This window comes from Plutella xylostella, chromosome 14, assembly GCF_932276165.1.
Source record: "Plutella xylostella chromosome 14, ilPluXylo3.1, whole genome shotgun sequence".
Lineage (NCBI taxonomy): Eukaryota > Metazoa > Arthropoda > Insecta > Lepidoptera > Plutellidae > Plutella > Plutella xylostella.
Genome location: NC_063994.1, coordinates 5,224,606 through 5,252,107, shown reverse-complemented (window position 1 = coordinate 5,252,107; position 27,502 = coordinate 5,224,606). Strand labels below are relative to the sequence as shown.

Here is a 27,502-nt window from a genome sequence, read left to right as displayed (position 1 = left end):
TGCGCTCCGCTTTGGTTTTGATGAACATGTGCACCTAACACGCTCCTCCTCGCTTTGCTCGTCGTCGCACCTATTTTTAGGTTTCGATCTCATGGGGTTTGTAATAATTATATTGGTCGTTAACTTTCGATTTTTTGATCATACAATATCGTGATTTTCGGGATGTAGGAGAAATATACCACAATTTGTACATTTACTACATACTTAATATATTATTTATTAAGATAACATTAGGAGAAACAAGATTATACATAGGTATAGACGAACATAAATTTGAGCAAATGAAACTTAGGTGTTTAAAGATTGTGCCTAAAGAGTTTTAGACGAAACGAGCCTTATGCCACATAAGTCTTGGCAAAGTGATGGTTCGGCCAAAAAAGTTTAGACCATACGAGTTATGCGAAATGAGTTTTGGTCAATAAAGATTATGCCAGATGAGCGGAACCCCAAAATATCACACCTCATGAGAACATTGGGAACTAATCGTACGAGTATGATCGATACTTGTTATGTAACGTAAGGTTATTTAATGTTTCTTTATATGGACATCAGGTGGGCTGTGAGAAAAGGCTTCGTAAAAATCTTATGTGCCTTTTTTGGTAAGTGCTTAGGGTGAGATAATAAAGATTTTGTTGTGCAAGGGAGCCTCTTTGCGCGACGTATCAATATTGGGCAGCTAATCGTAATCTGACTGAGTAATTCCTGTGACAAACCCTAGCCCCTTACCTACTTATGTAATATTTTGTAGCAATTATTTTTGGTTCCCAACCCGTATGTACCCATATTTGCTACCCAACCTAAGTAGATCGAGTCAGATGGAGAAATCTTCTCAAAAGCCATTTGTCCCTCTACTGATGGACGTCATGGTGGATACGAGTGTATGTTTGCACCTATATTTAACTATAGTAATCATTGGATGTAATGTGGAATTCACATGGACATTTTTTCATATGTTTTTATTTTTAAGTTGTAAACTTATCTATTAATATAACTAATGATACACTTGTTTTTGTAACAAAGTAAACCTTGCCGAACTCTACAACTCTATTTATTGATATAGACACATTAGCAATTAACAATCCTCTCAAGCAGCGTCGCTCATCTGTCGCCTGCAACGCTGTTTATGGATTGTGAATGGCTAATGTTCGGTGGTGGTAACCCTGTGCTGGCTGGTTCAAGGGAGGACCCGGAGTATGATCCGGATGCGGTCGGGGCCCATCTTGTTGACGGCCACGCAGTGGTACTCCCCGGCCTGGCTGAGCAGCACGTCTTCTAGCCGCAGCCTTTCGTTTTTACTGAAAAAGACAAGATTTATTTACATCATTATAGCAATCATCACGACCCATTACGTCCCCACTGCTGGGGCACGGGTCCTGAATGAAGGAAGGGTTTTAGGCCTAGTCCACCACGCTGGGTTGGTGGACCCCGACATAAGCAAGCTTGTTTTGAGGGAGTTGTTGGGTAAGTGGGCAACCAGACTGTCAGATGTTTTCAAGCTGCCCGAAGGCCTCTGACTAGGCTTAACGACTAGCAATGATGATGATAAAACCAAGGGAAATTATGACGCTGGTGGCAGTAGTTTAGTAAATTGATACTTGGGTACTGCTAACTCTGCGTAGTAAACAAAATAGATGTACGTTCAATCCTTCGCAGGTTTTCCTTCATTGCGTGACAATACACACATTTTTTTCTTAGGAATACTGTTTTAAAATCGATCCAGCACGGATAATATTGTTTTACGTCGCCCCTTCCCCTTCCCTGTTTTACTACTGGGCAAAACAATCGTTATATTTATAAGAGGAGGGCATGAATAGAAAATGGAATAAATACGACACTTCTCTTTCCATGGCCTCCTGACGCCATCCCACGCAAACCCCTTAAGCGCAAAAATTACTTTTTCAATCGGTAAGTAGTCCCGTTGGCCGCTGTGAACTCCCATGAGATGCTGGGGCGAGGGTTCCCGTACTCGATCACACAGGGCAGATCTATATCGTCGCCACCATACACCGACATCACCTCTGGTGATGGTGGCCTGATGTAGGGCGCCACTGGAAATGTAGGTTAGTGTTTAGGAAGTTACAATAGAGTTGGCAGGGCATCGCACAAAAGGAGTGCTTAGAGAGCTCATCGACATCTTTCTTATTTGACTTGTCTTACTGCAGAGGATTCGATAGCTATCACTCACTTTGAAGTGATCGTATTCTACAGGGTATGAATTTGAAAGTATTCTAGAAAAAATAGTTAATTAAAAGTCACGTGATTTAGAACTAGGCTAGCAGTTTTACTTGGCATTTTTTTCAGAATTCTTTCAGAATGCAATTTACTAATATTGCGTTCTCAATCTCCAGAAGAGAACAATCTTAAAACTGATGATGATAATCTAAGACAACTTACCCAGTACATTGACGTTGGTAACCATTTCAGATTTACCGACTACGTTTTCGGCGATGCAACTAAATTTGCCAGAATCTTTCCATAGCGCGTAGAATCTGCGGAAAACAAATTGAAATGTTCATCATTACGTCCATTAATATTAATACTAACAAAAATCATATCTTATATATTAACTCGTACCGTAAAGTGTTATCATCATCAGTTCGATATCTCTCATCGACATCGTAAACTAATTCATTTCTCGTTTCCCAATGGACCGTTGCCTGCGGGTCGGCGTTCACTCGACAAAACAGCTCAACTGGAGAACCCTCAGTTACTTCTACAGTTTTAGGGTTTACTATTTCAAATATTGGTGCGTCTGGGGACAAAACATTAAGCATGTAAGTATTTATTTATTTTTAATTTCCATACATTGCAATTTTCTTTACCTAATATTACAAACTTGTAAATGGGCTTGGATTATTTTATGTATATCAAAGATGAGCTTTCAGAGTGACAGTGATCCCTGATAGAGTTCACGTTCTTTGGCCCAGACTTTACTGTACATTAATTTATTTAACTATGAATTTTAATTGTCGTTTAGAACACAATTCTTTAACCTCAACCAGTAAATAATTTATACAGCTTTAATTTTCTCTTAATATACTTGAATCTTTCTCCTTACATTGGACTTCAGCAATGATATCATGGTACGCGGTCCCCGCTACATTTTCAGCTTGACATCTGTAAACGCCTCTATGTTCACGTTTCACTTCTGAAAACTGTAATTTGTTTTCATTAACGATAACATCGCTAGGGAAATCTGTGAAATCATGTGCCTCTTGCGTGGCAAACATCCATGTTATTGATGGTTTTGGTTTTCCTTGAGTTATTCTGAAAACAAACATTTATGAATTTTTGTTCTTTCAAACACTTTTGGAAACATTATACCTATGTAGTTTTAATTGAAAAAAAAACTTGCATTTACCTGCATTCCAAATCACTTGTAACACCAGTGTTAAGTTTTATATAAGAAACCTCTGAATCTATAACCGGTATTTCTGAAAGGCAACAAAAACTTTGTTATACATTTACAAGTTGGCTAGTATGTAAATCTAAACTCCAATAAGTAGGTATTTGAAAAACGGGACGTTAAATAGAATAATTTCATACCTATTCCAGTAATCGTAACATCAGCTGAAAATCTATAGCTTTCAACAGTGTTCGTCACATCGCAAGTGTAAACACCAACTTTGTCTAAACTCATATTATTAATTTCAATAACTGAAATCACATGCTCCCCAACGTTTTCGGCTACTTCCTCTATTAAAGTGTCATTGTGATACCATTTGATTGTAGCTTCTGGGAATGCCAAGACCTCGCATATCAACTTGTTTCCTTCGCCGAATTTGATTTGTTTGTCTGTAAAAAAATTATGACTTTTTAAATCTAAAACTATTTAGTAAAGATTATTTTTTTACTACAGTATTTCTAAATTATCATTTAGTACAAAACGGTAAGTAAGTAGTTGGTTTATAAATGGAATTACCTTCTGGCTTTTGTATAATGTCAAATACAGGGTTCCTGTGTACGGAAATTTTAATGCTTTTGGCATCTTTTCCGAGTGTATTTTGAGCTTCGCAATAATGCGTTATGTTGGCAGTAATATTATTCAGAGTCATGTAACTCATATAGACTGAAGGCATTTCTAGTAACATATTCTGAAAAATAAAATTACGATTTGATATAATATAATATATTAATTTAGTAAGTAGATAATATTATTATCTACTTACTGAATTCGATGCTTTTCTGTAGACACTGTCATTACTAAGCTTATGTTTTGCGGAAAGTAATAAACTCGCAAGTAATGAAAGAGTTTAACTTACAAAATGCCAACCAACACCTTACTGTCTCCTTTATATGATGCCTTAGGTGCTATGCTTACCTCAAAATCATATCTTGCAGTAGTGTCGGGCCAGAAGATGACCGGTCTGGGGTACGCGGTGACCCGGCAGGCCACCACCAGGTCTGACCCAAACTCTACTACAGTGTCCGAGTCAATCATTTCTACTGACGGCGGAATCCATTTTGGCTCACTTGGACCTATCAAAAGTAAATTAAATATTAATACTGTTAACAAGTACCTAGGTTTAGCAGGTAAGGTGTGACATTGAAAGTGTTTCAAATATGTTTTTTGTTACAGTAAACTACTACAATCAGGTGTATTTCACATGCTGGATCTTCCATGCTTACTAGCTTCTAAACTTTTGTGTCTTGGGATTAACAATAACAACCAACTTTAGTATGGGTATTGGATACTTATATAGTTTAAACTTTAGATACTGACCGTTTTTCTGTGGTTCAATTAAACTTGATACAACGGAAAAGCTTTCAGAATTGTCAATGTTGGTTCCCGATATCTGAAAATTTAAAGTATTGGCATATATTAGACTCCACCTAGTCTAGTTCTTTGTTTAAGAATGCTTTACCACCAGAGATGTGCTAATCTACGTTGCTTTGCGTTTGATATCCACCAATCATAATATGTACCTCTATATTGCGTCCAGAAAGTATAGCACTGGTGGAAACGGATTTCTTTCACATCAATAGGAAAGGCACTTAGGCATCTGGGCTTTTGAATATACAGGGTGATTCTCTCATAAGTGCATATCCGGAAGTACGTCACAGAGCTCTTCATTCTGAACAACTTTTGTTATATAAAAAGAAGATGCTTCCCCATACAAAAATTTGTTGTTTACGTGACACTGTATGGGAGTAGTTTTTTTTTTCAGGAATATCCCAAGGTCATCATAACAAAAGTTGTTCAGAATGAAAAGCTCTATGACATACTTCCGAATGTGCACCTATGAAAGATTCACCCTGTATACCTAATTACTTACTTCCATTTGAAACTTGTATCTTGGATTTACAAACAAACTTCCTCTGTACATTACAGAATTTTCTTTTGCCTCAGTGACATTCAGTTTTAGATTACTTCCATCGCTATTTAAAAAGTTAACAGCGTCCAATCTTATATTATCGTTGCCGGTTACCGTAATAATAAAATGATTTGTCCAACCTGAAACAATTAATAATACATAACGTATTGGCATTCAAGATAGACTACGATTAGTGTAGGTTTTTTAGCAGTGAAACGCCAAGAAATCACGTTTACTCTCTAACGGTGTAAAAACTTGCACTCCCCGTGCAGATTAGGTGTGTTATAAAATTTATAGTTTTTTGTTGGGTTCTCAACTCTAATTTCTCTTACCTGGCATAGGCCTTTTGCTAGTCTCCCTCAAATTTCTTGGGACCCTGGTAGAAAATCCGTACTCAAATGGAAAGACTTTCTTACTGAAAATTGTTAGTCTTGTTGAATTTCTACTGGACACCTTTAAATTGTAGGTGCCCTGCTTCAAATTCATAAAACGGACAACCTGTAATGTAGATAAGATATGAGTAGGGTTTCTGATTTCTCGACCTGTTTTCGTTCTCGAGCTTCGAGAATTCTCGAGCCCAAATTCTCGAATCTTCTCGAGTCTCGAGCCTTTCTAAGAAGGCCTTTATAAAAAGCCTTAATTTAAATAAAAAAACACAAAATCTCATTTTTTCTACTTCTCGACTTAATAATAAAGAATACTCTCTACTAATACTCATAATTTTAGCTGTCTAGCTAGCTACTTGTTACTAGTATAAGGTGGGCCATAAGTAATCACCCTATTGGAAGTTGCTCTCATTTGTGCAAATGACCGCTAATTTCAAATCAGTTTTGATATTGGTGGACTAGACAAATGTAGAATACAAGTTTAGAAGCCGTGGAGTGATGTACGAAGAACGCGAAATAATTGTGTTTATTCAGTTTTCGGGTCGCCTTTTTTTTCGTTTTATCTGTAATTTTTCCCTGCAATATCACCCAATTTAACCGTTTCAGACAGTTTTTCTGGGGTTTTTTGAAGTCCCGTGTTTATGTGAATAAGCTCGTGTCTCTGGAAGCCCTTAAGGACAACATTCGACACGAGTGTGAGAATCTCTCGCCCGAAGTTTTCACTGAAGTGATGAGAAATGCCATAAAACGAGCCCGTATGGCAGTCAATTGTAACGGCGCCCATTTGGCCGATATCACCTTCTAGTCTTTACCAATAAAATTGTTTAAAGTTCAAATAATCATAATCAAAAAACAGAATCGAAGATTTTCATTTAGAAAAAAAAATGAGAGCCAAACAATATCGGATGACTTCTTTTGGTCCACCTGAACTAAGAAACAGTTCGTAACTATTACTACGTTATCTTTTAATCATTGATTGGTATTATCAGTACAGCACTAGCTTAAATGGAGATGAAACATAATAAATCATAATACACGTGTGTGTTGTTAAAAGCGGCGCAGGAAAATTCGCATTCAATATTCTTAATTTTTATCTCAAGGCTCGAGAAATTCTCGAGTCTTCAGATTTTTTTCTCGTCTCGAACCAAGCCGAATTTCTCAAATCTTCTCGAGCTCGAGAATTCTCGAGCAGAAACCCTAGATATGAGTGAATGATAGATAAGAGTTTATTTATTTGAAAACACAACTTAACCACACAAGAACATTCGAAAGAAAAAAGAAAGAAAAGCTTTGTGCCGCCTCATTCTTCTCCCTAAAAATAACACAGGGGGTGACTCTAGCATACGAAAAACTTAAGTAAGTTTTGAATTAGAACTATGCTAGCTTCGACTGTATTTCGTTTTTTGTAAAGCTAGGGCAAGGAACTTCTAAAGTACTTCTCTAACGCGAAGAGCTAGCGTCATTTTCAGGACGTATATACGTATACACCTAATTTCACTGTTTAGTATTTAAAAAACTGGCTTACCATTGCATATCGTGTGTCAGTGACCCATTTAAAAAGGGGTGGGTTGCCATCTTCGTCCAGAACTTCTAGCGAAGGGAAATCCCCTGTTACTGCCAACATCAAGTTTCGAGTTTGTGGAGTAACTGACAACTGTAAAGAGGTATGATTTTAGTTAAATACCCACCTATCGGTACCGTACGTATCGGATTTTCATAAATGTAGGGAGAAACAACGTTGACAGTGCGTCCATGCACTTCATCGGCATGCCAACGCCGTCTGCTAAATGCTATGCGTCCGTTGCGTTGCGTACGATGCTGAAAGCTGTAAATCGGCATAAGACTCCATAAATATCTTAAATTTTCATATTCTCCAACAATTATGATTTCAGTTATTCAATATCAATACTGGAGATAACGTGTAGCCAGCTGGACCGACAACATCGGATGGGTACTTAACGAGTAACGACTGCCTGAGGACGGCTGATAGCAAAGTCTTTGGGACGCTCCTTGAGAGAGTCTTATGTTCACTTGAACAGCCACCACTGACGATTAATGGCAGAGAGGATGGTTATCCCCGATTCGCTGAAGTTGTTAGATAATAATAATATCATCTACTGTTAGGTAAGTATTGATATAATCACGTACTGGAATATTTTTTTCATCCATGAAAGGACCTTCTGTAGATATGTCTGTCCATTCTTCCGTTACTATCTCCTTCATGAATTTAAAAGCCTGAAAAATATAAGACCTTAATTAAAACTAATTGAAGGAAGTTAAATAGTTCATGCAAGTGGCACACTCAAATAGAACGATTATGCTTATGTAGGTTATTATCACTCTAACGCTCCAGCTACTTCATTGCATTGCGTTGCGTCGCGTAGCATAAATCTAATTATTAAAATCCCGCGAATAGTCTCATCGGCAGTGTGTTGTGGTATTCTTAGATAAAATGGAATGAGATACGATAGTTATATGGGATTCTGTCATAAAATGGTATAATCTGCGACACCGCACCATGATGTAGGTACTACCTAAACTTTCTATTTCCGAGCTTACTGGCTACTTACATGTCTCAAATAAGCCGGGCCAATGTGGAATACGACTCCCGAACACGCGCTGGCCACGTCGTAGTAGACCTGGACACTGCCTGCGGACCTGGAGCCCACCTGGACGCAGCTGCCGCTGAGGAATATGGACACCTGGAAATATAAATCACTATTACGTTTCATATATATCTAGTTACAAAACCTTGATGAGCGGTCACTGGCGGTCGCTAATAACATTTGTTAATTTATTCACGACTGTGACAAACCCCAGATCTAGAAGGTATTTGTCACCGACACTTTCAGAATGAGAATATTATGAATGTGATAGCTAGCTTTAGAGTCTTATCACAGTAGCGAATTGCGAGCGTTTTCAATGTGGAGCGGTCGCGCAACGAATACTTTACGTGCGCGCTTGCAATTCGCTAGTGTGATAAGGCTCTAAGGTAGAATAAGCAGGAAACCAATCGAACCTGGCTCTTAGTGGTTTCACACAATCTTCTGATCTCAAACAGCTTGCTATGATCATTGGCGTAGGCGTCACTGAACATGAATATCTTGGACTCCGCATCGCTGACTTCCAACGCCTTTTGCAGTCCAGACAGTGAGTTCTCAGGACAGTCTCGGCCCCCACTGGCCCGGAGACCTGAGAGGGTGGTCTGGAAGTCACCAGGGTTGGAGCTGGATATCGGTGATTGGACGTCTGTAATAAGTAAGCATTTACTTAAGTAAGTAAGTAAGCTTAAGTAGCAGTGGGCTGGTCACATCAAACTGTCGAAGAACCGAGAACCGACTATGCAAACATAGTCTAGGACTCCCTCCGCCTAGATGGGCTGACAACTTGTGACAGGTGGCTGGTTATGATTGGATGCGGAAAAGAAGCCTAAATCAGTCCAGCGGTGGACTGCTATAGGCTGATGACGATGAATAAGTAAGTACCTATTTATATTGGTAGCGGTGGGAGTTCGGAGATTTTAATATTTTAATATTATGCCGAATGAAAGACAGAAATGAACGGTAAATTAACCGTCTGATCCGGCCTTAATTTCTCAAAGTCTGAAGGTCTGAATTCTATTAGGTACGTCTTGCTAGTGATGATGAAGAAAGGTGATATACCTAGGTACTTATCGTGGATAGTGACTAAAGTCGCTTTCCTGTGTAATTGACAATTACTTACACAATTACTAATTTATAAAGAATCGACATGACGCATAAAATCTGCACGATGAAGTGGTGTTAGTTTATGGGTCCGTCATACCAGCGACATGCATTGGGTCATTGATCTTCTAGGGTAAACGTTTCATTTCCTTTCCCTGTTCCTGGTCTTATTACTTATAAGAAAGTAAGTATATCAAACACTTACCTGGGTAATTGAAAGGCACTACAATATAATTCTGAATGTTAGACACATTAGAATTTTGTACACCGTTAATCACTGAACTAACATGATGGTTGATCACTTCTAACTCCGCTTTCATAGACTCTGTGGTATCAATTACGAAAGTCAGACTTTTCTGGTAAGAAATACGAGAAAAACTTAATAAAAGAATACACAGATATAATTTAAAACCCATTTCGACAACTGTTCTACACTCTCGAAGGGTCAATGTGAGCCATTTGATATGAATGGTCTTTCCTAGATAGCTTTACAGCGAAATCTAATAAATGTGAGTATTATGTGCAAGTTAACGCATAATGAGGTCTTTCATATCTCTACAATGTATATTTAAGGGTATTCATATTCCAGATTCCACCATATTGCGGTATTAGATAGGAGGTATGTAGTACATAGAGTAGAGGTAGATTACTTATGCTAACTTGCTAAGGTACCTACTGTTATACATACCTACGAGTAAAGAGTCGCTTCTCAAATATCGCCAGATTATCGTATCGTACTTTGTCTGGGTGTAGTAACCCTCTTTTCCAAGGAGCAGGTACCTACCCTTATTAAGAGTGAGCCAGTGAGTAACCCCCTGCTGTTGGCTTCCTTACTATATCTGTACCTAAGTATTATAATGTTCCAACAAGGTAGGTACGCTACAGACATACGTGCTTTATATTCCTACAGCAAAAGCATCGAGTACTAAACCAATATTACTTTCCCTTAATAAAACGCGTGGGTAACGTGCCAAGATATTTACAAAGTAACATACTTAAGCATCGACTGATATTATTTGACCCAAAGGTTAGGTAGGTACTTACATAGGTACTGACTACAGTGTGTTGTTATACTGTACTTTACCTATTTGTATAGAATTTCCTATTTTACAAAAAAATCCCAGGCAAAGACAAAATAGACGAGCGTCGAGAGTGATGACAGAAACACGGACTCCTTATTTTGACGATAAAGTTGACGATAGCTACTCTGTGGCGAATAGAAAACCGCTTTGCTCTGTGGTGTTATTGTATGTGATAAGTGACATTGACAGTGACGTATTCAATCAATGTCAGAGTTTTAGTTATGTTTGTTTTTTTTTTGTTGTGAAATGTGAATGGGATTTCCAAAATTAATAAATCACTCATACACATAATAAGGATACCTATAATCTTCCAGTTCCACACTCTGCTGTGCATTGCCTATAGTTTTCTGCATTGCCGTTAAGTTAAAATAACGTTAAAAATGTCGTCATCTCAAAAAACTTGCAAAAAGTTTGTTTTAAATAATGGATTGGAAATGCCAGCTGTTGGAAGTAAGTTTCAGCTAATACCTAGCTAGCCCATATCTAGCAATACCAACCTTGGTCATAACTGTGCTAAGTTCCTTGGTTATTTTACTAAATTACTATGAAATACTTAACAGTAGGCTTATTTATTAACACAGAGTTGTATTGTTGTACCTACCTATGCTAATGGTTCTTATACTAATGGTTTCAGTGGGCACATATCGTATTCGTAACGAAAGTGTCCTAATGCAGGCTGTTGATGATGCTTTGAGGACTGGCTACAGGATGTTTGGTAAGTATTGCTTAGAAAAATTATACATTGTATTTACAAAATAATTCAACTTTTTCTAATTGCTTGTTTTATTTCATTACAGACACAGCAGCAGTGTATGGAAATGAGCAGTATCTCAAGAAGGCATTCAATCAACTGTTACCAAAATATGGACTTGAAAGAGAAGACATTTTCATTACAACCAAAATGGGTAAGTTAACAATTTACACATTACATATTCTACTGTATTTCATTAGTGTATTTGTTTAATTCATTAAAAAAACTCATTTCACAGCACCCTCAGATCATGGTGGCAATGAAATAACAGAAAAAGCTTTCCTAAAATCACTGGACAATCTTGGCTTGGAATACATAGACCTGTACTTAATCCACTTTCCCGGCACTGCAAGAATCCCAACAACAGATCCAAGGAACAAAGAATTGAGAGGAAACACTTGGGCCAAACTAGTAGAGATCTACGACAGTGGGAAAGTGAAAGCTATAGGAGTCTCAAACTACACTGTCAGACATTTGAAAGAACTGGCTGCTAACAGTCACGGGCTCATGCCAGCTGTAAACCAGGTGGAATGGCATCCATACTACTTCCAGCCAGAGCTTCTGAAGTATTGTAACGACAATGATATCCTACTACAGGCATATTGTTCTTTGGGAGGTACATCAGCTCAAAATGCATCATTATTAGAAGATCCTGTAGTTGTTAACATAGCAAAGAAACTGAATGTGACAAGGCCACAGCTCCTACTAGCCTGGGCTATACAGCAAGGTGTGGCTGTAATACCTAAATCAACAAATCCAGAGCATATAAAACAGAATATTGAATTGGAGTTTGTCATTCCAAAGAGTGATCTTGAAGCCCTAAATGGTCTTGGTAGGAACAACATCAAGTATGCTTGGGATCCTTCAGAAGTGGTGTAGGTTAACAGAAAAGTGATCCGTCCATTACAGTACAATGTTTTGTTTATTTTTGTGCACATAATGCTAAAGAATACTTGGCGACCGAATGGCGTAGTGGTTAGTGACCCTGACTACTGAGCCGATGGTCCCGGGTTCGATTCCCGGCTGGGGCAGATATTTGTTTAAACACAGATATTTGTTCTCAGGTCTTGGATGTGCCCGTAAAATGGCAATAGGCCCGCCCCCTATTACATTGGGACTAACATAACACTCTGGCGAAAAGTGGGTGCAGCAATGCACCTCTGCCTACCCCGCAAGGGAGTACATTAGTACAAGGCGTGAGTGCGTGTGTGTGTGTATAATGCTAAAGAATACTCTTAATTATGTAAGTTTGTTTTAGACATTTTAAATGTATTTAAGTACCTACCTATTTTTTTTTACAAGAAGTTAATGTGATTATTACAAAGCTAAGCTTTGGATAAGACTATACATATAATAATTTATAAAGTAAATTCAATAAATAGAATCATATGAAATAAATTTAATTTTGTTACTGAATAATTTGTTTTTATTGTAATTTTACCTAAAAACTAGTGAATGTATTAGGATTATGAATTTACTCCTAGGTTAGTACATAACTATATCTAATACATACTACACTTTGTTATCAAAGTATACCAATTATATATTGTGTAGGTACTTTATTATAAAGGAGAATTGCCATTTCTCTATGGCCCCATGACCCGCCAGAGCAGCCATTGATGAAACATATTTTTATACTGATGTGTAGCCCATGACTACAGTATATCCTGGTGTAAACTTTATTTTTATGAGGCATGGGAGAAAGAAGATAGGTATTTATAGGTGATGAAAGGTCAAGTCTTTGTACTTTACTAGATATTTCTCTCAAGCTAGTTAATAATTAAGTATTTTTGTTAAAAGTGGTTTCGATATTTTTCCCTCATTTAGAACAGATTTGGCCATTCTCTTTTAATTTATTATTTTTCTTAAATGCAAAAATACTCTACACTAAACTTCTCGTTAAGCTACGTACAGACCGGCCAAACATACGCCAACAAACGAGTATCGTTGACCTTCGTTGCTGCAATTTGCCCTGTATTAATATTATGATCCTTTGTCATGGCGGCTGTGAAAGAATCTAGAGCAAGGAACAAGTACTTCTCCCAAAAGATCTAGAGTCGTTGTCGCGGTATAAAACCTGGTATGGTATGGTAAGCCAACATCTTCATACCGATTAGATATTGTTCTTGTTTCTGTCACAGTTCTTTAATGTTTTAAAAACGGCAATACCTATAACCTGAGTCCAAATGTTTAATGGAAAGCAAACACACAAGAAACTATCCATTGTTTTAAAAAACTAAAAACCCGACTGCACGCTAAAAAGTTAAAAACAAGTCCCAATGTTAATGGAAAGTATCGTAGGCGGGGACCAGCAGAGGCACCATTTAGCTGAATGTTAACTACTTAGAAAACGGCCTTGCGTGGCGGTCAAGTTGGTCCCCGCCTGCGATACTTTCCATTAACATTGGGACTTGTTTTCATCTTTTTGTGCAGTCCAATGATTTCAAAAGGAAGGATAGGCCCTTCAGAACATTTAACTCAAACCTTCTTCATAAAAGCAAAATAGACGCATTTTTCCTGAAATAAAAATGACATATTATGTATCTAGCCTATCTGAAACCTAGTTAAACATTGTGAGATATGGCGTTTCGACTTTCTCCGTGTTCGGCATCATAAGGGTCACAGTGACAGTTAAATAAAGTCCATTTTTCTCTCCACCTTTATTTGCAAGGTGCGGGTGCCTATATAAATAGAGTGAGTCGCCCGCGCGCCTCAGTTGTAATATCACCATGCAGAAATGACTAGGTTTCAGATAGGCTAGATACATAATATGTCATTTTTATTTCAGGAAAAATGCGTCTATTATGTAGTCTGAGCCTATCTGAAACCTAGTTAAACATTGTGAGATGTGTTTATTATCGCATGGTGGAGAGAAAACCAACTGTGACCCATAAGCTACTGATGAGTATATCAGTAGATAAATATTTGAATCTATAAATTTATAATGCATAGATTTCTAGGTTATAGATATACTAAAAAGAAAGGTATAAGTATACATAAGACTTAAGTACTTCCTTATTATTCCTGACTTGTCAGAAAGTTATGGAAGGTATGTACCTATACATATAGGTAGGTATTTATACATATGGATACACACAGTGCCTCTTCGAAAGCAATACTTATAAGTAATTATTGATCAAAATCTTGTTATTGTCAAGGCAATATTTTTAACATACACTGCACTACAGCCGAATGGATGGAACCAGTGAAATACTTTGCAACAATATTTAAAAGCTGTAAAATGTAGAATATCGATCCAGGCCGCTGGGGCTCAGGTCAGCACATGCTGACTAGGGTATGTAATTCTGGACTGACCCCAGAAATGCAGCAGCCGACCCTGGAGCCTCGTGTACCTGCTCAGTCATCCCTGTACGAGGACACGGCCTGCAACACCTGGCGCGGCATCTAGTCCTTGGAACGAGGAGTGGTGCTTGAAGGGAAGATAATTTTACTAAATATCTCAGCCTCATCAGCTACTGGAAAAGATTAGATGAAGGCTATGACACTGGCGGATAACTAAGTATTCAGTTTTTCAAAACATGATGCAGGTCACTATATTCATATTCTAGATTGACAAGTAACACACAGTCTAATTTTGTATTCTAACTAACTCGGCGGTTAACGAGTTCCTGTGCAGTCCTACTAGGAAGGAAAGTTATTTTATAAGCCTTTGCATCGATTTTGTGGGCTACTATCATTCTGTATCATCATGTGTGAATATTATGAGCTCTGGCAGCATTCCTTGGTAGATGACATCAATTAATAAAGATTGATTAACACAACAATAACAATTATAATAGTTGATAAATGAAACCCGGCTAACATGTCTTAACTGGGTAAGTAAATGATCAGTCATGCCACCAGGATAAGTAAAATGTTCAGTACTTCATATGAAAAACATTAACAAGGTCACCTTTAGGTATGTTCGTCAACACTAAGGGCAGGTCTCGGCCAAAACCTTAAGGCTTCGCCTTGTTGCAACTTCAAAGGTACGTAGGTAGGTACCTACTTACATTGTTGTAGGTTCGATTTTGAAACCATTAAGTCAACCTGGATAAAACAAAATAAAATAGCTCGATTAAATAAAGATGGTACGTAAAGATGTTAGTTGTACCTGATCAGACCTGATGCAACGACAGCCAACATAGACTCTCTAATCTGTGGAAGCAACAATCATGGTAGCGGGAACATGGACAGTTGGACTAGCCACCTCGAGCCTGACTTATCAATCAGAACTGACAGTTCGCCAACAGCAGATAGCTTGCGGCTATCTATAGGTAAACTTAGGTAGTTAGCTATACCCACGAAAAAGTCCTTGGACATCGATATGACAGTGGAACGGCGAATAACTGTGACATTCTTTAAAACAAAAAGGCTTGTTGTTGTCCAGCTAAGGAAGGTTACCTACTTCAGCGATCTGGTATTGCATTCTGAAAGAACTGCGAAGAGTTAATATTATGACTAATAATTATTACTTATTTAGAAAGTTTTCCGCAAACTCTAATAAATCAAGCAGCTACCACGTCACCGCTGCCCGGTTATAACTCTGTACTAGCTTAGTAGATATATATATACCAGTTCTAGCCTTCAGCTAGAGGCCAGAGAGCTCCTAAATGAGATGCGAGTACGAGCATGACACAAGTAATTTTTTACTTGGTAGGACTAGTTACGTAACTAACTGAAAGATCCATAAAACAGTTGAGGATTACTCAGAATGGAATTGTGAAAACGGCACGTCTGCATCTTAACCAGTCAGTCTAAGTAGTTTCAGCAGATAGAGTGTTGAAAAATAGTTATGAATCGTTTGCGCCAGAATCGAATTAAAAATACATTTTCATTAGAGAAGCCGTTTAGGCATGAATAGGTACTTTCACCCTTTGGATTGTGCTCCAAATGATGACCTTCGAAATTCATAGAAATTTAATGACGACTGCCATTGTTTATTATCTAGCCCCGTACATTGAGTAGGGCTGCGGCTACACGTGATGTGATACATAGTACACAGTAGGTATATGCATGTTCCCAGAATAGTGGAAGTTATAATTTTACCAAAAGGTAGTCGTCTCGTGCAAGAGCACCGTTACTCGATTTATTCGATACACAACTAGTAGACAGCTGCTGCGTAGGAGGTTCACGCATTTTTCAACAAAGAGCTCGGATTATACACACTCACAATCCATTGGGACATAAGGAAGACAGCTAATATGGTGCCACTCAGAAACCGCGATGACACTCCGATCTTGATCACCCGACAGTAGGATCATAATAAATTCGGTAACTTGTGAAGCGGTATGGTATAGCAACAGCGACTTTCACGAAATCAGGAATTAGCTCAGTGCTTTTAGGTTGAACACTCGCCGGTGGGATTCACTTTGCTCACAGCCGAGAAAAGAAAAGACTCAAAGCTGGAATCTGCCGATGTGTCATGACACTTAAGATAGTGTCTGGGGGGTCACTTTATATGACGAAAAACGAACTTTCAGTGCACTGCGGCGCGAGCCGCTCTATCTGTTTGTATGTATTAAACGTGCCGATTGCACGACAGCTCTCGTTCGTTCGTTTCTCATCAGTATAGAGTAACGCTCCTGTACTTACCGTGCGTCACCATTCCCATGAGCAGTCCAATGATCTTTAGGCAGTTTAGAACAAAAGCTGCATTAGACAGTTTCTTCAGCAGAGACATCGAAATAAAAAAAAAATGATTGCACAATTATCCCCAGGAGCAGTCTACAGGTCACTTTGAGGAGTTCAGAAGAAAGCTGCTTTAATAGAATACCCTACCTCAGCGGAGGATTCAAATTGAAGTGCTATAACACTTTTAGAAGCGGTGCTCGTTACCCGATTTGTCGTCATCCATGCCGATGCGGCTACGGCAACTGCAGGTGGTTACTCATGCTTCGTTGGTGTGCCCTTGTATGGCTAACATGACCAACCTTGGCAGTAAACGTTCGTCTGCATATGCCAAAATCACTGATGAATAGCGCACGTTACTCCATACCTTCTAAATAAGTCACTCATAATGATGGCTGATGATGATGATGACCGTGCTAGCAATAGTGCAGGCGGTTCCGCTGAGCATAAAATCTCTTCCCAGACAGGGCGCGTTTGGATCTGGCAACCAGAACAGGAGTGCCAGGTGTGCGCAGCGATGCAGGTGGGACAACACAGCCGCCAGGGCAGGAGTACATGGCTGGGTCTATGCAGCGATGCAGGTAGCACAAACCGGTGGCCAGGGCCAGGACCGGGTGTACGCTGCGATGCAGGTGGCACAAAACGGTGGCCAGGGCCAGGACCGGGTGTACAGCCGCCAGGGCAGGAGTGCATGGCTGGGTCTATTCAGCGATGCAGGTACCACAAACCGGTGGCCAGGGCCAGGACCGGGTGTACGCTGCGATGAAGATGGCACGAGACGGCGGCCAGCGCAGGAGCACAGGGCCGGGTGTATGCTGCGATGCAGGTGGCACGAACCGGTGCCCAGGGCAGGAGCGCAGGGCCGGGTGTACGCTGCGATGCAGGTGCCACGAGACGGCGGCCAGCGCAGGAGCACAGGGCCGGGTGCAGGTTACACGAAACTTCAATTTCACCGAATCGGCCTGCCTACCCTCAGCGGGTAGGTACCGGCGGATCACATTACTCGCCGCACATGCCACAATGTCCCAACATACTGAAACTCGGAGCCACGTGCTTCCTGTAAAAAATCCTATGACGGTCCTGGAAAGCTCCTGTTTGTAAAGCCTTACATAAGCTATAATCAAGTGCATTATTGTAATAGCAAAGTTTTTATCAACTGTTTTCTAAAAATATTAGAAATTGAGGGTAGAAAAATATATTTTTATAATTTATTCCTGTATAAAATTAGCATATGCTTTACTTAAAGCGGTCATTAATGTAAGTATCTAGCTCAAGCGCCACTAGTAGGACCGGAATATGTGATCAATCATCACCACGACTATTGAATCGGACCCTACTGCGTGGGATAAAAACCCCAAGCGCCGGAGCATTATGACCAGTGGCTGAGCTTTTAAAAGCAGTAAATAATAGCATTTTACTCACGGCTTATCAACTCAAACCTTCGTTGCGAAATCCTCAGCAATGGCTGCGTGCGCAGCAGCCGGCAGGCCCCGCGCCGCCTGGTCCGCATCACGCTACAGCTCCCGGCAGCGAGGACTCCGCAAATTCAATATTATATTTTTCCCCGTCGGAGCGAAGCCGACGAGAACCGTGGCTACATTGAGCCATTTTGCCGAAGTGTTCACTTCAAAAATCAAAAACCAACTGAGGCGCGCGGGCGACTCACTCTATTTATATAGGCACCCGCACCTTGCAAATAAAGGTGGAGAGAAAAATGGACTTTATTTAACTGTCACTGTGACCCTTATGATGCCGAACACGGAGAAAGTCGAAACGCCATATCTCACAATGTTTAACTAGGTTTCAGATAGGCTCAGACTACATAATAACTGTTATCTGTCATAATTTGTTTGAACTATGTCAGTGCCTAGCAACTATCTTGACGACGTAACCTTGTACGTGCGTTAATAATTTACCATCCCGGACATTGTTTTATTATTTGCAGGCGCCATATCAATAATTTAAGACAAATCCAACTACCTACTAAAATTAAAACTGTTTTGGGCTGTAGACCTGTAGAGCGTCCCGTACAAATGGACTAAAAATCACGCTCCAAAACGTAAGTGTGTGCAGCAAGAAAATGTTCTCGGAGGATAGTCAACAAAAAATGACGTCCGCACAAGGTTACAACGTGCGGCCATTGTAGACTTTGGTAGTAAAATAATTATCACTTTATAATGTGTTTATTACTTAATTTAATGGTAATTACCGATGATACAATATTCGATGTTTCTTTTTGACCTTCGTATAATGGTTTTTGCAGCCTTTCACAACACAACTACAATATTTATCACAAGATTCACAAGACCATCTCTCGGCCACAGACAACTGTCGACTGAGGAGCGTTGGCCCTAAAATTTTAGGGCCAACGCGCGGGTGCCATTTTTTTGAGTGGGAGGCCCTGTCCTTACGCTAGTAATATATATGTCAATGGTGCAGTCGGGTTTTTTGTTTGTAACTTTTTAGTTGTTTTTATTTTATGAAATTTTACGTCAGTAGTCGGGTTTTAATTCATGAACATTTTTTATTTCAATAATTTTGAGGTTGTTATTTAAATACCTACAATATGTATATTATTATTTGTAATGTGCAAATCAAGCCCTTTCATTTGATACCCCACACGGCATAGTTGGAAAAATATTATTGGAAAAATATAGTTATGTCCTCTAGAGGGCGCTTTGTACATTTTAATGTAACGTACGTACATAGCGTATAACCATCGCGCCATCAATACGCTTCTAACGATACCTCATACATCAAAATATATCAAGCCGTTTAGACTACAGGAGGGAACAAAGAAACAGACAAACATACATACATCAACAATCGAAAAACATTACCCTCCTCCTTCGGCAGTCGGGTAAAAAAGGATATAGGTAATCGAAATCGGGAAATCAACGATTTTAATTTTATAATCGGTAATTTCCCTACGTTGATTTCATTCTCATCCCTATCTGTTGTATCTGTCACACTGACAGTTCTAAGGTGACAGGCTGTCATGTCACTGTAGGGATGTCGAAAGTGCAAAAAAATATCGATATTTCGATATATCGATATTTTCTTTTATATCGTTACTGAAATCGATATATCGAAAAAAAAATATCGATATATCGATATATCGGTAGCTTTATAGGAATAAATTTTTGTGAAATCAAATAATATGGAATTATTAAAAAACACTATTTTTTAACGGTCACTTTGTGCCAATGTCGTGTATTTACACTCTCGCTCGGTACACGGTTGCGAGCTAGTATCGCCGCATTGCGTTGTGACGCCAACAAAAGGGTATTGTTAATGAAAAAATATCGATTTTGATATTTTTTCGATACTTGATTATTTATATCGATGTATCGATATATCGGTTTTCAATATATCGACGGAAAATATCGATATATTTATAAAAATATATCGATATATCGATACATCGATATTATTTCGCCATCCCTATGTCACTGTCAGATCAGATAGACAGATATTGTTGGTTTGCTGAGGAAATGTGAATCCTGTTTAATTTTCTTCCTTTTATTCTAAAATTTAATTACACCTACAAACTTGTGTTAAAAACCATGTCTAATAACGATCTACCGCTGCATCTCCTTCAAGAACTACACAATTTGACCGAATCTATCACGTATCCATTGAAAAGCTCACAACGTATCAAGGTTTGTATCCAGTATTTTTGGCTCTTATCCAATTCGAATTTCCATTGTGATCTCATTAGGCATTTTCTAGATTTACATAGAGAATGCCATGCAAATACCTGCTCGATTCCATCATAAAAAAATACTTTACATTGGTTGTTCATTCAATAATAATTTAAATGTGTTTCCTTTCATCTTTACTGGGCTTACATGGGTTACCAAGTGTGTGTGTGACTGCAGGTGACACCCACCAATTTAGGTCTTGGGTGTTTATAAATGTAGGTATATATACTATAATACCTACATATATCTGTGTATATCAGCTATCCAATACCCATATTACAGGCTCTGCCAAGATTAGGGTTGGATGGCCATGTGTGAGATGTCCCCACATATAATTATATTATTTATTAAGTTTGTGAATAAATTTCAACTTTTCCATACTGTGGCCTTAGACTAACTGAGTTAAATAATAAAATCAGGGTTTGTAATTTTTAAGGTGGGTTGAGTTAACTCTGAAATCCTTCTTCAACACATTTGAAACAATCTTAAATAAGAGCATGTATTTTATTCAAATATCATGCTCATAATGCACCACTGCAACAAACCCTGTTTGTGTGTTTATCACTGGCGCCATAAGAAGCTAACAAGAACCAAAGTATTGACAAAGACTTTTATATTTTTTCAGTACACATGCTTTGATGTTTCCAAGACATTGATAGCCTTTGGGGCAACAAGCGGAGGCATCTACATCTTCAACAGAAACCCTTGTGAGTTTGTACAGCTCATTCCCAGTAAGGTAAGACAAACATACAACTGTATACATACTTTGGAATATACTGTGTAGTTCAAGCAGACAGTGTATACTGTATACCATACCATTATTATGTATATAAAGTGGATACCCACATAGTTATGATGTTTGGAACTATGTTGTCGTTGAAAATGTTTACATCATCTTACACATAAAACCAACAATTGCTTGTAAGCAGGGCACACTTAAATTCTTATTTTATTGAAATAATGAATTAATAATGACTTAGTTCCTGTTGCAATGCTATAAGTAGGTTACTGATTAATTAATATTCCACAGATGGTTATTTTAATTGCGAACAGATGTTTGAAAGGCTCCGTTCTGAAGGTCTCTGGTGCTGGTTCAGTTGGTCTGATTGGTTACACTTCACTTTCTATTTCCTTGTTACTCAAGTTCTAAACTCGTAATCACCCTTTAGTATCAAAAAAAATCCTAAAGATGAACTTATAATACAGTATAATGATATCCAATTTAAGACACGACAGAGCGGTGGTAGCTCAGTGGGGTAAGCACCCGCTTCTCAATCAAGAGATGCGGGTTTAAATCCCGGCGCTGACATGTACCAATGAGTTCTTTTAACTTAAGTACAATGTATACCATCGCTCTTACGGTGAAGGAAAAACATCGTGAGGAAACCTGCATATCTAGATTTAGCACATCTAGATATGTGAACCCACCAACCCGCAGTGGACCAGCGTGGTGGGAAATGGTCCAAGCTTAGGAAGGCAGTTTAGACCTTGGGGATATGCACAAAGGTTCCACTCGAGAGAGCCAGGTGCAGGTACTTACACCCCCACAGAGAATAGAATAGAATAGAATATCCAATTTAAATCCATGGACTAAAATGCATAGGCTGGGAAATAGGAAACTTTAAATAAACAAGCCATAGTGTTGTAACACAGCTAATATGCATTATGGGTGATCCTTAGGGAAAGTCTATGTTAGGAAATAATAAGCTGATGATGATGATTATGTCTCATCCTAACTTATATTATAAATGCGAAAGTAACTGTGTCTGTCTGTCTATCTGTCTGTCTGTTACTCTTTCACGCCAAAAGTACTGAACGGATTTGATTGAAATTTGGTCTAGACCCTGAGAAAGAACATAGGCTTTCTTTTCAAGGCGAAGCGAAGCTCGCTGGAACAGCTATAAAATATATAAAATAACCATTAATTTGATGAAAGACAAGTAGAATCATTTTTGAACAGTTTTTAATCAGGTTTTAAATTATGTGATTTCAGGATGGAGCCATTACACGCCTGTCAATATCACCCAACGAGCAGCACATCGGCTTTGCGAATGGTAAAGGCATGGTCACAGTGACAGAATGTGAGCAGTCACTGAGTGGGGCCCACAAGTCCGTGTCTTCCAAGGAACATAGCGGCAATGAGGTGACATACCTCATTTGGAGTGGAAACTCCATGCTGTTCTCTGGTGACGATGTTGGGAAAGTGTCTGTACTGCAGTTGCCTACGTTTATTGTAAGTGCTGAGAATTTACTTTTTGTGCATGTTTACTTTTGAAAAATACCTCATATTACGGTAATTTTCTGTTACCCACATATTTAAAATTAATAGTTTTTATCACTCAATGTGTTAGTATGATACTGAGTCAGAGTAATATGATAGCCATCATTTTGTTATCTAATGCCAAATGTTGTGTAGGTAATACCTTGTTGTTTATAAACATTATGATAGATAATTATGTTTTGGTTTAGTTTTGTTTATTCACTCGACTTTGAAGTATTAGTACATGTAAAGGAGGGTCCTGGATTTCTGAAAATAAATGTTAATGATACATTTTATTCATAACTCCAAGATTACCTTCTATCCAAAACAATATCAAGTAGGTATGATCATTCTAGCGAGAACGAACGCCAAACTAAGTCACTGTCGCATTTATTGCACTTATACCTTCTATTTTATTACATCTACTTAGGATTGTGATAAATTTAGATAGATTTTTAATTATGACACATAATAATAATATCTATAGGCACTACTTTAAAAATAACACATATATATGCACTTGCTTTAGAGTCATATGCTATGGCTGCTGCTCCATAAAATGGCGTGTTTTCATAAGGCTCCTGGCATTACTCAAGTTGTATAATTTGAGTATTGTATATGTATAGTAAAATAAAATTTAAAATCTCCCTTTTCTCTGCTTTCAGACCAAAAGTATGTTCCAGACATCATCGCAAACCATCATGAGTCTTGACTCGAGAATTTGCCAACTTGACATAAAAGAAAACATGCTCCTTGTATCCACCCTGACTCGATGCTACATCTGTGACACAGAACGGGAGCAGTACAGACAGATCGGCCAGAAACTCAGGGATGGTGAGTATGGAGCCTGCTTTGTCACTACTGAAGTAAAAACACCTAATGGAACAGTAAACGAAAATGGGAAAGATAAAACTACCACCGAAGTCAAAAAGTTTAACATAGTGGATGGCAATGAGATGTTTGCTGTTAATGAAAAACTAGCTAATATGGCCATATTTTGTGCCAGACCGTCCTCCAGACTGTGGGAAGCTAGTATAGATGGCACTGTCAAAAGAACTCATCAATATAAACAGGTACTGGCTAGACAACCAATGAAAGTGCTAACAAAAGAATCATATGACAATGAGAGTGTAACAATTGATGCATTTTCCAAAGAAACTGAAGGACAGTCTTGCAATTTTCCAAAGATATTTTGTGTAAACAATAACAGTGCCATAGTTTCGTACAAAAAAGACGCTGTATATTTTCTTGATTTACATGACGTGAACAACTCCATGTGGTTTAATTCGTACAAAGATATTGTTGACTGCAAGTTGCACCATGACATACTTTACCTATGGCTTCAGAACGGATCGTTTGTATGTTTGCGATTTATGAAAATCGAAAAATATCTAGTAAAATGCTATTTGGACGAGAAATACACTCTCTGTACCGTATTATGTTCTCTATATTCCAATTATCTATTAGCGAACGACGCACTCTCTACTAAACTAAACATTTTAGTTGGCCTAAGAGACAAAATTACGGATGAAGATCGCTTAGATGATATTAAACTAATTATAGAAAAATTTGATAGTCTGAAAGTTAAAGATGCCACGCAAATGAAATCTGGTATCTATGTGGTAGACAATACGTATCACACGCAGGCTTGCCTTAGTGACGAAGAAGATGGTACAAATAACAGTATTGAAAACAAATATTCCATGGGACAACCAGAAGCGCTGCAAACTCTGAAAGACTTAAGTACAACAATGACGGATAAACTGAACTTTAGCAAGAAATTTCTAGAAGAAAAATGGAAGCACCTGGGAGAAAATAGACCTGTAAATATAGAAACTACAACACCCGTAGTACAGACAAAAATGGTTGAATCGGAACCGGTTGAAAACAAACCTACAGAAGATACTAAACTGAGGGAAGATGAATGTGATGAATCTAGTGTGCCAGTTGATAATGATATAATTCATAAAGAATCTAGTCAAAAACCTATTGAAGAAGCTGATGTTGTAGAAAGAGATAAATCAAGATTAGAAAGAGATAGAGCATGTAAATCTTTGTATCAATATTTTAGAATAAGTTTGTTAGGCGAAGAAGCGAATCAAATGAATTTATTAGATATTATTGATAGTTGTGCCTGTGATATAAAAGAGATCTATCGCCTTATATTACTTTTTGAAGAATATTGCATTACTATTGGTGCGTTTGAAGAAGCTAAGTTTGCACCTAACAATATATTCTTAAGCTATCTAACTCTATCCCCAAGAAGAGAAGAATTGCTGGACCAAATAATCACAGATGAAATTTTGTACAAATATTTCGTCGAATCTTGCATATCAGTTAATACTAAAACGCAGAATATGTTAGAACTTGGATGTGATTGCGGGTTTCCGTTGCCATATGAAGGTTCGACCCAAGCACCAGTATTTTCTGAAATAATTGATGAATTCATTGAAAGACAATGGTCCACACAAACGAAACAGCAATGCTACGATATATGCAAAAAAATGCCATACTCGTGGAGAAAAATATTATATTTAAGAAGGAACGAAGATCTTATAAGCATACTGAGGTTACTACTCCAGATGTTGGACGAAAAACTACTCCATTCGTTTCTGCCTGATTTCACATTAGAAACATGGGATAGAGCTATTCAATTGTATGCTGTATTGCATTCGAATAAGTGTTTGAATTGCAGTAAAAGTTTTAATCACATATCTGTAAGAAACACACTCAGCTGGGATGATTTGGGAGCATTAATGATCAAGTCTATAGGTGGGAAAAATGCTATGAAAGTCATGGAAAAACACGCTGATCTGATCGGTATAGGAGATATAAGTATGAAGTTTTACCATACATGCTTCATGGTGACATTGTATGAGAAATATGACAGAACTATCGTCACTCAGCTGACAGATGCCATCTACAGCTCATATGGATTCGAAGATGCCACTCAAGAGGTAAGCATTCTATATGCACATCCATTTTAAATTATTAATAATTGTAGTACTCAAAATTCCTATAACTTACAAATACTAAAAATCCTTCCTCGTATTTAAAGGAATTAAATACGGCGGCGGGTGAATTTTCATAAAATTAACATAATTCTAAATCATCAGCCCATAGGCATCCACTGCTGGACATAGGCCTCTCCCAAGCAGCGCCACATCACTGTCCTCGGCCTTTCTCATCCAGCCACTACCGGCCACTTGTCTAAGGTCGTCGGTTCAGCGAGCTGGAGGGCGTCCCACGCTAAGCTTGCCTTGTCTTGCCACTCGAGAACTACTTTACCCCACCGGTCATCGGTTCTTAGGTATATATGGCCGACTCACTGCCACTTTAGCTAGCAGATTTTATAATTCTTACCTTATTTTTTCAGATCTGCAACCTGCTTCGAAGCACAATCAATGGACAGCTGAAAAACACGGCTTTACCCCTTTTGGTAGCAGCGAAATCCAAACACTGGGGACTTGGCAGTATATTTGACTCCATATCCTCTCAGAACAAATCTGAAAACAATAATTTAGAGCTTAGAATCGTGTCTTTACAAACTATATTGGAAAATTTATGTCTTAGTAATGGCAACACCGATTGTTCATTATGTGGGTTGCCATTGGTAAATGAGGTTTTAATTAAAGATGGCGGCCTGTGGGTTTTTAAGTGCGGCCACATATTCCACGGCGCATGTTTAGATTTGAATAAAATTAAATTATGTCCGTCTTGTCCTGATATTAAGTGAATTATTAATTTGTTGTTTTGTACATACATGGTGCTCAATACTAGAGTTATGGAATTGATTTACCTGATTGTTTTTATTACGAATGCCATATTTTTTTGTATATTATTTTATATAATGTTTTTTTTTATTTTATATTTAACATTAAATTGAATACCTACATTAGGAAAATTCTAAAGCCTTAATAATAATTATTTAAAAAAAAATCATCATCAAAGATTCAAATCATACATTGTTTATGTAAAGTAGGCATTCATTTAATTTATTAAACAGCTTTAATCCTACTTTAATAACGTGAGTAGAGTACCTTAATCGATGTATAAAGTTTTAAGTTGCATTTGCTTGTAACTTTTGTTTGTTTGTAAATTCTAATTTAGGTTATCTGATTATGTTATTGTGTACTTAACTTTGTTTTATGTACCTACCCACTTTTCTTCTTACAGGAAATATATCTCAAGAATTAATAATGAAGTTTATGTTTTTTATTAAAGCTCTGCTTTTCCGTTGTCGTATCTTATCTGGAAAACGTATTTCCGAGAATTTGCCCCACCTTATTCTATTCTATTCTCTGTGGGGGTGTATGTACCTGACTCTCTCGAGTGGAACCGTTGTGCATATACCCAAGGTCTAAACTGCCTTCCTAAGCTTGAACCATTTCCCACCACGCTGGTCCACTGCGGGTTGGTGGGTTCACATAATATCTAGATGTGCTAAATCTAGATAATTATGCAGGTTTCCTCACGATGCTTTCCTTCACCGCCACCGTAAGCGCGATGGTATAGGTACATTGTACTTAAGTTAAACTCTCACTCTACCCTAATAAATTATTAGTTTTTTCGCCTGTACACAGTGAATTCTCGGACATACGTTTCCCAAACAGATCAGAATAACCGCTGAATTTTATTGTATACCTATTACGTGCCTATTTTTTAAAAT

At 38.2% G+C, this 27,502-nt stretch overlaps 3 protein-coding genes across 3 annotated transcripts; 2 read left to right on the top strand and 1 right to left on the bottom strand.

Moving 5' to 3' along the window:
• Nucleotides 1-965: 965 nt before the first annotated feature.
• LOC105398194 (hemicentin-1) lies at nt 966-9,928 on the bottom strand. The gene is made up of 17 exons (XM_011570248.3): nt 9,611-9,928; nt 8,721-8,950; nt 8,272-8,403; nt 7,850-7,936; nt 7,227-7,355; nt 5,648-5,813; nt 5,277-5,455; nt 4,724-4,796; nt 4,322-4,479; nt 3,923-4,094; nt 3,547-3,795; nt 3,362-3,434; nt 3,059-3,267; nt 2,575-2,752; nt 2,395-2,489; nt 1,895-2,048; nt 966-1,295 (listed from the first exon to the last, which is right to left on the bottom strand). Exons 1-17 carry the CDS (start codon nt 9,819-9,821, stop codon nt 1,175-1,177), a joined length of 2,616 nt encoding a protein of 871 aa, XP_011568550.3. The 5' UTR covers nt 9,822-9,928; the 3' UTR covers nt 966-1,174.
• A 796-nt stretch (nt 9,929-10,724) lies between these two features.
• On the top strand, nt 10,725-12,540 carry LOC105398195 (uncharacterized oxidoreductase YtbE). Its single transcript, XM_048625483.1, has 5 exons — nt 10,725-10,937; nt 11,122-11,202; nt 11,285-11,392; nt 11,477-12,191; nt 12,472-12,540. Exons 1-4 carry the CDS (start codon nt 10,868-10,870, stop codon nt 12,115-12,117), a joined length of 900 nt encoding a protein of 299 aa, XP_048481440.1. The 5' UTR covers nt 10,725-10,867; the 3' UTR covers nt 12,118-12,191; nt 12,472-12,540.
• Nucleotides 12,541-20,344: 7,804 nt separating this feature from the next.
• On the top strand, nt 20,345-27,037 carry LOC105398196 (Hermansky-Pudlak syndrome 5 protein homolog). Its single transcript, XM_011570250.3, has 5 exons — nt 20,345-20,531; nt 21,199-21,309; nt 22,567-22,806; nt 23,499-25,790; nt 26,210-27,037. The coding sequence occupies exons 1-5, from the start codon at nt 20,436-20,438 to the stop codon at nt 26,567-26,569; spliced, it is 3,099 nt and encodes a 1,032-aa protein (XP_011568552.2). The 5' UTR covers nt 20,345-20,435; the 3' UTR covers nt 26,570-27,037.
• Nucleotides 27,038-27,502: the final 465 nt, after the last annotated feature.